The sequence below is a fragment of the Armigeres subalbatus genome, unplaced genomic scaffold (assembly GCF_024139115.2).
Source record: "Armigeres subalbatus isolate Guangzhou_Male unplaced genomic scaffold, GZ_Asu_2 Contig38, whole genome shotgun sequence".
Taxonomy (NCBI): Eukaryota; Metazoa; Arthropoda; class Insecta; order Diptera; family Culicidae; genus Armigeres; species Armigeres subalbatus.
The window spans coordinates 6,293-18,005 of NW_026943130.1; the positions used below are offsets into that span (position 1 = coordinate 6,293).

The 11,713-nt window shown below is 39.8% G+C and overlaps 1 protein-coding gene across 1 annotated transcript; it reads right to left on the reverse strand.

Moving 5' to 3' along the window:
• Nucleotides 1-6,215: 6,215 nt before the first annotated feature.
• Nucleotides 6,216-10,189, reverse strand: LOC134204070 (muscle M-line assembly protein unc-89-like). Its single transcript, XM_062678900.1, has 6 exons — nucleotides 10,137-10,189; nucleotides 9,230-9,531; nucleotides 8,081-8,707; nucleotides 6,977-8,010; nucleotides 6,793-6,909; nucleotides 6,216-6,463 (listed from the first exon to the last, which is right to left on the reverse strand). Exons 1-6 carry the CDS (start codon nucleotides 10,187-10,189, stop codon nucleotides 6,365-6,367), a joined length of 2,232 nt encoding a protein of 743 aa, XP_062534884.1. The 3' UTR covers nucleotides 6,216-6,364.
• Between the last annotated feature and the right edge of the window lie 1,524 nt (nucleotides 10,190-11,713).

Below are 11,713 nucleotides of genomic sequence, written 5' to 3' on the forward strand. Positions count from 1 at the left end.
TATGTGTTCAATTTTTAAAAAGTGTCTTGTAATCGACCAATCAACTGGTAGTCACAATTCTTATGCTAACATCATGCCATAAAAGCGTGTTCGGTTTAATTGGTAGGCCGATAATCGAAATTACTGCATCACATCGCAAAAAAATTCAACAACAATTTTGTTTTCCTTTTTTTTAATAATCTGCGATTTCATAGTACCTATCACATAAATCAGCCATTAAACAGACAAAATTGGAGCTACAACTCTTTGACATCACAGCCTGAATGGCACTCATGGATAAGAACAACATTCAACGATTTACGTAGAATCCAAACTCATAACATTGTAATTTTTCTATTAAAAAATCATTTCAAACTCTCCCGAAATACGTTACTGTTTAGTGAAAGTAAATTGTTGAAACCAGAAGAGCAGGTACAGGCACTTCAGTTAATTACTGTATGGACTAAAAACATTGTTTTGCTCAATTTCTGTGCTATTCGATATCAGGACATTTAGATTAATAACCGAACGCTCTATTAACTGATTCAGACTCGCTAACCGTTGCTGCATGGTGTTAAGATTGATTAACATTCTACCAAGGAAATCTACTGTCGAACTGTCGATTTTTTGCTATTTAAAAATCTGTTGAAACATATAGAAGATATGGTACAACTGTAAAACAACGTTGCCGAGGATGGTCATTTAGTTTTCATTTAGCGGTGGTTGCAATGTTTTTTTTATCTCCCTCAGAGTTATGACTTTTCAAAGCGCTAAATCATCTCAAACAGTCGATTTGAAGCAAACCTCAATTTCAACCAAATGAGCTGATTTTTTCGAATCATCTTAGCGTAAGAATGAATCGCCTGCTTTGAGCGTGCTTACAGCGGCACACTAGGAGTTAACTTTCGGAAATCAGTATGGCGAAAAGCATCTAAGGTTTAATATCTCGAAAATAAGCAACTTAATCGAAAAAATATTTGGTAGGCGTAGTAGCAGACACCTTCCTACATAGCTGGTACCAAATAGTTTTTCATGAAAAGTTCCTAATTTTGAGAAAACCCGCGTTAGATGTCTTTCGCCATACAAATTTCTGGCGGTTAACTCATGCTGGCTATTTTGCGCATATACAATAGCGCCTGGAAGTGACAGCGGCGGGTAGAAAATCAGCCACTGCCAATAATTCATTGTAAAACCAGTTGACTAATCGATTTCAAGATTATTTTTTTTTGGAATTTGAACAGTACACGCTGCAAACATGGATAATTATCGAAGTTTCATGGTAATTAAAAAAGAGAATTAAAAATAAGGCACGGGGTGTTACAAAATATTTCATCGACGATTTTTTAAAAGGAAGCTATGTGCCCTTGAAAACGCAAGGTGGAACAACATTAGATTCCGAAAAGTTCACCCTTAAGAACTTCTTTTTATTCTACGCTTGCTGCGACGCAGCAAAACCAAAACGACCTAATAGTTATTCATTGCTTCTTTGTTGGAATTGGTTCCTCTGAAAACGCAAGCTAAAATTTATTAGGGTTCTGGACAGTTTCATATTGAGCTCTTTTAAAGTATTTTTCAGGGTATTTTTTTTTTGATTTTTTAAAAGTTATTCATAATTTCTTTCTGCAAATTTCATCTATTTCTGGCGTTTATTTGGTTCTTTGTTGAATATTGTACTCAGCAATCTTTCTTTTGACACTAGCACTGAATGGGCAGTCTATTGTCAATCTGCCAATCTGCCATAATATTCATTACATTTTTCTCTTTGAACACATGATACAGTGTCTCATCCCGATCAGGAGAAATTACCCAAATAATACCTCATTCTGCTATTGATACCATACTCTGTTATGATCTAGCCTTGCATAAGAGGTGAAATACCAAAAAATAATACCAAAAATTAATATGCACAATACTTCAGGCAAACTGCAAAAGCTTCCTGGCGTGCCACTTTTAATTCACACGCTTCATGTCCGTAATAGGCTATCGGATGAACTAAGATTTTATGCCGAGTGAATGTCGTTTCAATCCGCATGTTACGGAAGCTAAGCAGCCGCTACATGCACAACTGTGCCTTATTTGGGTGATTTCATATATGTGTAGGTGGTTCATGCATTCGCTGTATTATCAGTAGCAAAGTGTCTTTTTACTTCACGGGAAACATCCCATGTAACAAAAATAGTTTTATAGTATTCTTGAAGATAGCGATTTTCTTTGTATTTCAATGTATTTCGTATTGGTAGAATGAATGATTATGCCTATTTTCACCGTCACCATTTCCATTGTGACAAATGTCTCCACTACAACGCCGCGATAGTTTCCAATGCGCAGCAGAACCCAGGAGCATATGCTTAAGCTCTGTCAAGACTAAGAACATGGTTGCGTGTGTAGAAACAGAAATAAGCTTAGTTTTGTTTGTGCTCATGTACAAGGGTTTGTGCTCATGTGGTGAAAATATCATGTGAAAAAATATCTTTGAAATGCTTGTAAAAAGTAACAATGATGGTTTTTGTGAAGTATTTCTGCTGCGAACAGGGTGTCCTCCGAATTACGTAACCAGTTTTAAGTCCAAGTTAGGTTTCGTTACATACAAAGGGTAACGAAATTCGCTCTTTATAATACCTTTGTTTTTTTCTGGTGTTCAGTTATGGACATGAATTGTAAAAATACACTGTTATGAATCTTACGGCGTACTTCGGTGGGCAGGTCATCTAGAGCAAATGTCAGAAGAAAAAATGGTAAATACAACATACAACCGAAACTAGATAAAAGTCAAACACAGATGATAATTTCCGAAAACAAAATTGATGAAAATGGAAAAAAATACCCGAAAAAATATATCGAAAACGCTTAAATTTTGGGATAAAATATTTTCAAATAAGGATTTCAAAATAAGAAAGACTTCTCGCTTAACTTTTCAAAAAGACCTAAGAAACATTTTTGTCATGAATGAATTTGAATAGCGCAATTAACAGAACAACATGAAAGCTATTGATTGCAGTATTCAAATTAAATCATGAAAAAATGTTACTTAGGTCCTTTTGAAAAGTTAAGTGAGACTTCAAATAAATATATTTTGAATTTTGATGGTTAACTTCTATGATTCGTCCATTGTTGAGATCAGGGTTCGGATTTCTCACTCACTCACGCGACAACTGATCACTCCACCATGCATTTTATCCGGATAAGTTACAGTGCGATAAACTCCGGCACAAGCGATGGTGTGAAAAATTGTTATCCCTCATCCCATGTTTCGCTTACTTTGCTTCTCCAAACTGATTGCATACGACGATGCGCCACCATAAGAAGTAGGTTTAATAGAGCAGTTTTTCTAGTTGCTTTTAATCGGTTCGTGTGGTGGTGTGGTTATAGTGGGCGCTCTACACATTTTGAAATTGTTTTGGGTTCGAATCCCGCCTCGGACTTACATTTTTGTGGGTATGCTTTTAAAACTTATCTGGAGAAGTGGGGAGGTGGAGAATTTGAATGCCCAAAAGTAAATTATCCGGCAAGCCGGCGCTCGCGAGTTTATCGCCCGTCATTCTATCCGGATAAAATATTGTGTGAGAACACTTGCTCAAAGGAGAATATGGAAAAATTGCACTCCGCTGTTTGGATCAATCCTCGGTTTTTATTCATATGAGCGAGAATTCCGAAGCCTGGTTGAGATGTCAAAAGACTGTTTGTCCGTATTATTGAAGAAGAAAAATAATAAAAAGGTTTTTTCAAAATATGGTAGATGAAATATTTTATATATTATTCTGATATCCTTGCCTAACTTTTCGTGAAAGAAATCAGAGGTACATGAAACTTCGACAATAATCCAATAGACATAGCCCGCTGTCATCATTGAAACGCAGTATGAAAAAAAAAATTATAGCCCGGGACATCCTGGCTACGATCTGGCGATGGGCTAAACAATAGGATGTCAATAGCCTGAGTACTAATGTTCAACTTTTGGCATGTCAATTGAATTCAACAGAGTTGATCAATTCCCAACTTATGAAGGAATTTCATTACGAATTTCTGGAGAAATGTCTGCATGTTTCATATGTCTTTCCACAAGAATATCAGTAGATAGTAGCTTCCACCATTTGCGTAGTCATTTCCATGGGAATTCTCGGAGGTATCTTTGATGGAATGTTTCGGAATATCTTCACATAGATTCCAATAGCATTTCTGCTGCATTTTTGGTAATAACTTACATAGTTTTTCTCGTAAGAATGACCTGAGAGTCCTTTCTTGAACAAAAAGAGTAACAAACGAAGAAACCGCAGTAGCTCAGTTTTCTCGAAAAAATACCGAAACATTTCTGAATAAATTTCCTACGAAATTGCTGGATAACCTTCTGCATTTTCCAGAAAAAAAATCTGATAAATTTTTACAGGAGCTAGAAAAAGAATTCACGCAGGATTTCCTAACGGCATTTCCTCTACACATCTGAGCGAATTTATTGATAGAATTTTCGAGGGAATTTATCGAAATATCATAAGAGTCCACGAGATATTTTCGTGGAAAATTTTCAGAGGATACATCCACAAGAATTTTAAGAAAAAATCTAAAGGAATCCTTGGATAAATTGCCGAATTACTTTTTCAATGACAGGTGCAAAACAGGAAACATTTCCCAGAGGAGAGCAGGACATTCGGAAGAAAGTTATTTCTCATAACGAACATTTGGCATAATTACGAACAACCTGAGAAGATTGGGTTATTTGGCATAATGGACGTTTAGCATATTTTTTTGCCTTGAACCATTAAATTTTAAAAGGTGCTACAAGAAGCATACTATTGAAAAATAATATATATAAGCTAACGCCTAAAAGTAAAAAAAAAATATTATACGTTATCATTCTTCGTTTTTTTATCTGCAGAAAAAGTATTTTCAGTTGTGATCCTTACCTAGTACTACTGCCCATGATCGTATATTTGTAACATTTGCATTTTGGTAGATTTTGTAAAAAGTTCGTCAATCCTCTCCACTAACTCAATCATTCCCAGCTTACCACAGATAAGCAAGATAGTAAAGCCTATTTCATTATTGTGGGATTAGATGCAGTAAATTGAGCTGCCTGATCGATTCACAGGCCTTTTGCAAAATGAACAAAAATGCGATTGTTACAAATATGCGATCATGGCCAGACTAGCAAGGATCACAACTAAACAGGTAAGCATTTTTATAAGAGAGTGATTTCTTTTAAAAATAATGCATCTGCTCGGAATAAAGTAATTGTGAATGTGACTCTACATTTGAAACTATGCGAAATAAGAAAATGGTAAAAACATGGTTTTATTCAAAAGTAAATGTTTCCCGGAATAAAGCTAATGTAGATGCGATTTCTTTTCATAATGTTTTCGACTTTCAGGAAACATCTACCATTAGTTTATATTATTCAGAGCATGTCCTTTATGAATCAAAAAGAAAAAAATACCATTTATTTTTTACTGTTCAAATGTCAAAATGTTTACTGTTCAAATGTGTAAAATGGCATCAAAGAAAATGTAAACTCATTTTTACATATCGAGAAGAAAATCAAAATTGGGCCAAACGTCCACTAAGCTATGTGGTGTTTATGCCAAATGACCTTATTCCAAATGACGTGACGCCTTATAATCTAGAACCTCCCAGAACAACAAAAATCGAATTCTCAAAGGTATTCGTAAAAAGGTTCTCGTAAGGAACACCAGACTGCCGTAATCTGGCAAAGTGACGTATACGCCATTTTCCAAAAATGGTGTTAACGAGTAGTACTCATCGTACTCTTTGACAGAAGAATGGAAAACATGTATGTTGTAAAATGGCGCATACGTCACTTTTTCAGATTACGGCAGCAGAGGACTCCCCGGTTTTCATTTCGTGCCATTAGTAGTGTACAAAAGGTAGATGAAGCAAATTGAAAAAATGAGCAATATGAATCAATTGGGAAAAAAATGTGATAATTCATTGCACTGGGCATATTAGATACCTACGATAGATTGACTAATTTGGGTACTTTGTGCCAGTTTAATACAAGTCAATGTAATTCAACAAATTAGAAAAATATAAAACTTTTTTTCAAACGGGCGTAATTGTTTTTGACTTTGAAATGTGCAACTGAGTTAACATTAAACTATTCAGTTCATCTGGCAATGCTATCAAAATCAAAATCTAATGCGCCCATTTAACAAAAATTTTATAGAAATCAAATAAAGCATAAATTATTTTCCTACGACGCACTGAAACAAAACGCACTTCCAATTGCTGAAGTGCCCGCTGAGAACATAGCCTACAATCAATTGATCCATTCAGTAGTGTGTTCGCGTGTACTGTGTATAACGTTAGCATTTGGGTGAATAACCTGGCCTCGATGCTGTTGCCGCTGACCTGCTGCCGATCACTGCAGAATGCTTCAATGGCTGCCTCTAGCCAGCTTCAAAGCAGGCGCGAATCGTGCGCACCAGATATTCACCTTTCGTTCGTCGATAACCTCTCCGGGTCGTAGCTTCGTCTAGCGTCGCCACAGCCATCATGCGCAGCGTCCGGGAACCAGGTTATTGACCGACAGTTGAGTGTTTGTATGTGAAAAAATCCCATATGTGTGTGTGTGTAAAAATGTTAGAAAAACAAGAAACAGTGAGGTTAGATTCACCAATGTAAGATCGCTGCGAGACAAGTTGGCGTTTGAGTAAATAGTTCAGAAAAGAACACTGCAATATTTTGCTTTTCGGAGATCTCCTTTTGTGAATAAATATGCATATACAGATAGAAATTTTCCACCATTGGGAATGCTAGATACGAACACTGGAATGTATTTATCACCACGAGACGAATACTCACATCATCACCCATCAACAAACTTGGACGGCGATCGTCCAAGAATGAACCACGTCGACTGCCACCCTTGTCACGAACGATTTCGATGCTGGGAGCTTCCAGACCCTTCTTGGTCTCGGGCTGTTACAAATGAAAGACAAAAAAACATCAGTAACTCTTCAGAATCGAAATTATTAAGACCACTCACTTCTTTGGTTTCCATGATCTTCGGCACTTCCGGTTTCTTTGGCTCCTCAACCTTGATTTCGATCTTCTCTTCCTTTTTGGCTTCCTCAACCTTGATTTCGATCTTTTCCTCCTTCTTGGCAGCGACCTTTTTCTTGACTTCCTTCTTCTCCTCCACCTTTTTCTCCTCTACCTTCTTCTCTTCCACCTTCACCTCTGCCTTCTTCTCTTCAACCTTCTTTTCCACCTTAAGCTCAGCCTTCTTCTCCTCCACTTTCAGTTCGGCCTTCTTCTGTTCCACCTTAATCTCAGCCTTCTTCTCCTCGACCTTGATCTCAGCCTTCTTCTCTTCGACCTTAATTTCCACCTTCTTCTCCTCGACCTTCTTTTCTTCGACCTTCTCCTCCTTCTTCACGACCTTCTTCTTCTTCTCCTCTTCCTTTGGCTTCGGTTTCTCTATGATTTTAACCTTGGCCTCGGACTCGTCGCTCTGGAGTTCGTTGCTGATCGATATCTTGTAGGTACCGGCATCCTCCACGGTGCAGTTTTTGACCGTCAGCTTAGCCATGCGTCCGGTGAAATCCTGAATAACCGTCTCGCTGGCCTTCAGGATGGTCTTGTTCTTATACCAGTACACCTTGAAGTGACGATCCGGATGGACCAGGCCGACAGCCAACGTCAGATTGCCGCCCTCATCCACCTCCACGTCCTTCAGTTTCGGCTCGATGATCGGCTTGGTCGGTGGTGGCTTCTCGAACACGATGTCCTTGATCTCGATGACCTGTGAAGTTGCCTGGCCCTTGTCGTTCTTCGCCACCAGTTTGTACGCACCAAAGTCAGCTTCGCTCAGATCGGTGATGTTGAGCTTGACGGAGAACTCGCCTTCGCGAGTTTCCTCGATCTTGATGGTATGACGGTGCGTCTCCTTGATCACCGTCGTCTCCTTCATCCAAATGCACTCCGGCTTGAAGCGGGATGCGACCGCACACTCGATCGATGCCGTTCGCTTCTTGACGTTCGTCACCAGTTTCGGTTTTTCCTTGATGACTGGAACAACTGAAAATGCAAAAAAAAAAAATGATGTTAAAATCCAACGTGTTGTGCGCAAATAAAACTTCATACTCACTCTCAATGTTGAGAATTAAATTGGCATTTAATTCACCGAGAATGTTCTTAATGTTACACTTGTACGTGCCGGAGTCTTCCGTCTGTGGATCTTTCAGCACCAGGGAGATGTGGTATACGTCTTTTTCAGCCGTCATCGTTATCTTCAGCTTGCTGGTTTCCTTAATGATTTTGCCCTCGCGTGTCCACGTAATGTCCGGCTTGATGTCGGTTTTGACTTTGCATTCCATGCGAACCAGCTTACCGTTGTCCAGCGATATGATGTGCGGCTTCTCGACAAAGATAGGAGCATTCTTTGTCGATTCCTGTTCGGATTCGATGTTCAAATTCAGCGTCGCACTGCTCTCGCCAAACTCGTTGCTGATCACACACGAATAGCTGCCACCGTCCTCCGAGCTGGGGTCCTTGATGTTTAACGTCAGCTCGTACGTGTCCTCGTCGACGGTCTTCACTTCCAGGGCAACCCTGTTGGACGATTTGACTTCCTGTTTTTTGCGCATCCACTTGACGGTCGGTTTCGGTTTCGATCTACATCTACACTTCATCGTTATCAGCGTGCCCAGTTTGTTCGGGATGATCTTCGGTTTCTCCACAAACGACGGAGCAAAGCCTCGATCGTTTTCGTTCGCTAGCAGGTGCAAAAAGTAAAACAGTATCAGTAAACGATTCCTTCCAAGCAACCATTAAGCTATTCAGTTGGCTGAATGTGTTGAACTGCAGTTCACGTCAGTTGTCTACGCCTAATAGCTTCTACGCTCCGAAGGCCACCAATCACATCAGAGAGGCCGTATGAGAAAGAAGTCAACTTTTAGTGCGAAGCTCGTCAGCTTTAATCGTTAATACAAGCTACTTGGGAAACGAAAAAAGAACTAAAGAAAAATATTGAATTGATGAAGATGCTGTATAGATTATAGGCTCGCGGGACCTCGCAGTAGGTTAATAACTCAAAGTTGTCTACCGCGGGAACCTTGAGCGCGCAAGTGAAATGATGAATGACCCTCTCGGAGAAGTTTGCTATCGTAAGAACATATTTTCCTCTAATTGGACGATTTGCTTTCTGATCACGTGAAAAACAGACTACAGTTACAGCCATCCAGCAACTGGAAGCAGCTTAATCGGTTTCTGTGTATGGTTCGGCAAGGTCTATTACCTTTGAAGTTAAGCGTAATGTGTGCGTTACTTTCCCCAAACGGGTTGAAAGCATGGCACCGGTAGATGCCCCCATCGTTGGCGGTTGGTTGTGAAATTTGGAGTGTTAGCAGGTAGGTATCGTTTGAGATCGCTTTGCGCAAGATTTTGAACCGCTCGCCATCGGTAATGGATTCGGTACCGTGGAACCAGGTAATGTCGGCCACCGGTAAGGCCTCCAGGATGCACTCCATCGAGAGCACATCGCCCTTCTGGGAAATGGTGGGCTTTTGTGGAAAACGGGGTGGTTTACCCTCCGGGTTTCTGTGAACAGTACGTGACGGGAGAACAGTTAAAAGCTATTGGATTTTTTTTTCAGGTTTAAAACTCGATATTCCATATCATTCTGAATGCTGACTGTACCTGTTCTGAAAAGGATTGCAATTGATTGAGCTTTGACTAATTGTTGATGATAGTATTATTGTACCCTACAATCTAGACGGGAATAATAAGACAGTGGCCATTCTAGTGGCCTTTTGGATGGCAAATATGTATGGCACCTTACTTACTTAACCCGTATCGGCCTGAGTAAAAGAAAAAAAAACAAATTGCTGCCGTTTCGTCATTTTAAGTCCTTTAGACCTGGTTTTATCACTATTCTGCTCGTACGGTTCCCAGAGTCCAGAATACATTTTGAGACTTGCGATATGGTCCTCCTATCCGGAGTTATTCTGGTGGATCACTGGGTCAGATGCAGTCAATTTGACTACACCTTCCTTTTTTGGCGATATAAGTCCAACAAAATGACGTTTATTTCGTTCCTATTTATACCTTTTTAAGTAGATTTAAATACAAGGATAAGGTCAGAACCAAAAATCATGGTGACACCTGTTCTAGAAATGACCAACAACAGGTTTCTATGAAGTTACCCTTTGGGAACCGGCCCCAAAACGGCCAGTTCAATGTTTTCGCTCCATATCATATTCGCTCCATACAATATGGATATCGCACTTCAGCATTTTGCAAGACAAGTAGAGTTATAACATCCAGATATGATTCTGGGAAATTTAGCCACCCTGGGGTCAGTTCCGAAGCCCTTGAGGAAGCCTCCGGAGGCATTCAAATCAGCAATTTTGAAATGTCACAAACAATGGCAATATGTGTATCAAACTTCAGCATTGATCAAGACAAGTGGGATTATGACAAACGGATTTGATTTTTTTTCTGCCCTTGCGAATTCAGACATATCTAGGAAAACATGCAGATAAGTGAACGCACCAAAATACGAATTTTCAACCAACTCTAACGTGAAATCTGTGCTGTCATACGCTAGCGAAACATGGTATGTATCAGTGGAGATATCTCAATGGCTGCAGGTGCTCATCAACAGATGCCTGCGGTATAGTTCGGGCCTGGTGGCCTCACAACTGGATCTCAAACAACGAGCTCCATCGTCGTTGTCACCAGAGGCTGATAGCAACCCGAGCAGCACAACTTAGACAAAAATAGTTGCAGCAACTTGATTGTGACTAAATCTGGTCATATATAAGTTGCAGTAAACCATGTTGAACATGTGTGCTGCTGGGGAACAGAAATTCGGGATCGAAAGTAGGGCTGGGCCGGCCACACTCTACGTAGGGACAGAAGCGAAATCTGTAAACAAGCATTAGACTGAAACCCAGCGGGATATCGCAGCAAAGGCAGACCCAGAGGATCATGGTGGCGAAGCTCAATAAAGAAATAAAAGAAGTCGACTGAAATCTAACCTGGTCACAGGTTTAAGCGATAGCTGGACATCGCTCAGGATGGAAATCTCTCAAGTCGGCCTTTTGCACCACTGAAGGTGTACTGGACCTATAAGTATATAAGTAAGATATGATTCTTGGGACATTGACTAAGAATTAGTTCGGAGGCCCCTGAGTGTATCTTCCGGAGGCTATGGCAACTACGGCAATATGATCGAACTTCAGCATTTTGCACGACAAGTAGGACTATATGACATCGTGACGTGCTTCTGGAGATATTGGCCATCCTTAGGTCGGTAGCGAGGCGCTTGAGGTATCCGGAAGCAACCAAATAATCCATTTTCAAAATACCACAAATTATGCCAATAAGAGTATCAAACTTCAGCATTTTTCAAAACAAGTGAAATTGTGACATTTTAATATGTTTCTGGGAATATATTTGACACACTAAGAGAGTTCGAAATGGGTATCAAACTGACCTCAGTGAGATATTTTGAAATTGGCCGATTTTGATGCTTCCTGAAGCGTCCCAACCAGAATTGTGAATTCAGGGATCCGTACGAGCATAACAGTGATGAGACCAGGCTAATGCGACATAAAAAGACGAAATGGCAGCAATTTGATTTTTTTTTCCTTCACTCAGGCCGATACGGGTCAAGCAAGTATGTATGGCATCACGAAGCATTTTCGACTTGGATTGATGTCAGCATCTCAATTGTGTAGGTCGTATTCAATGATTTCATTAACCAAATAATTCAATT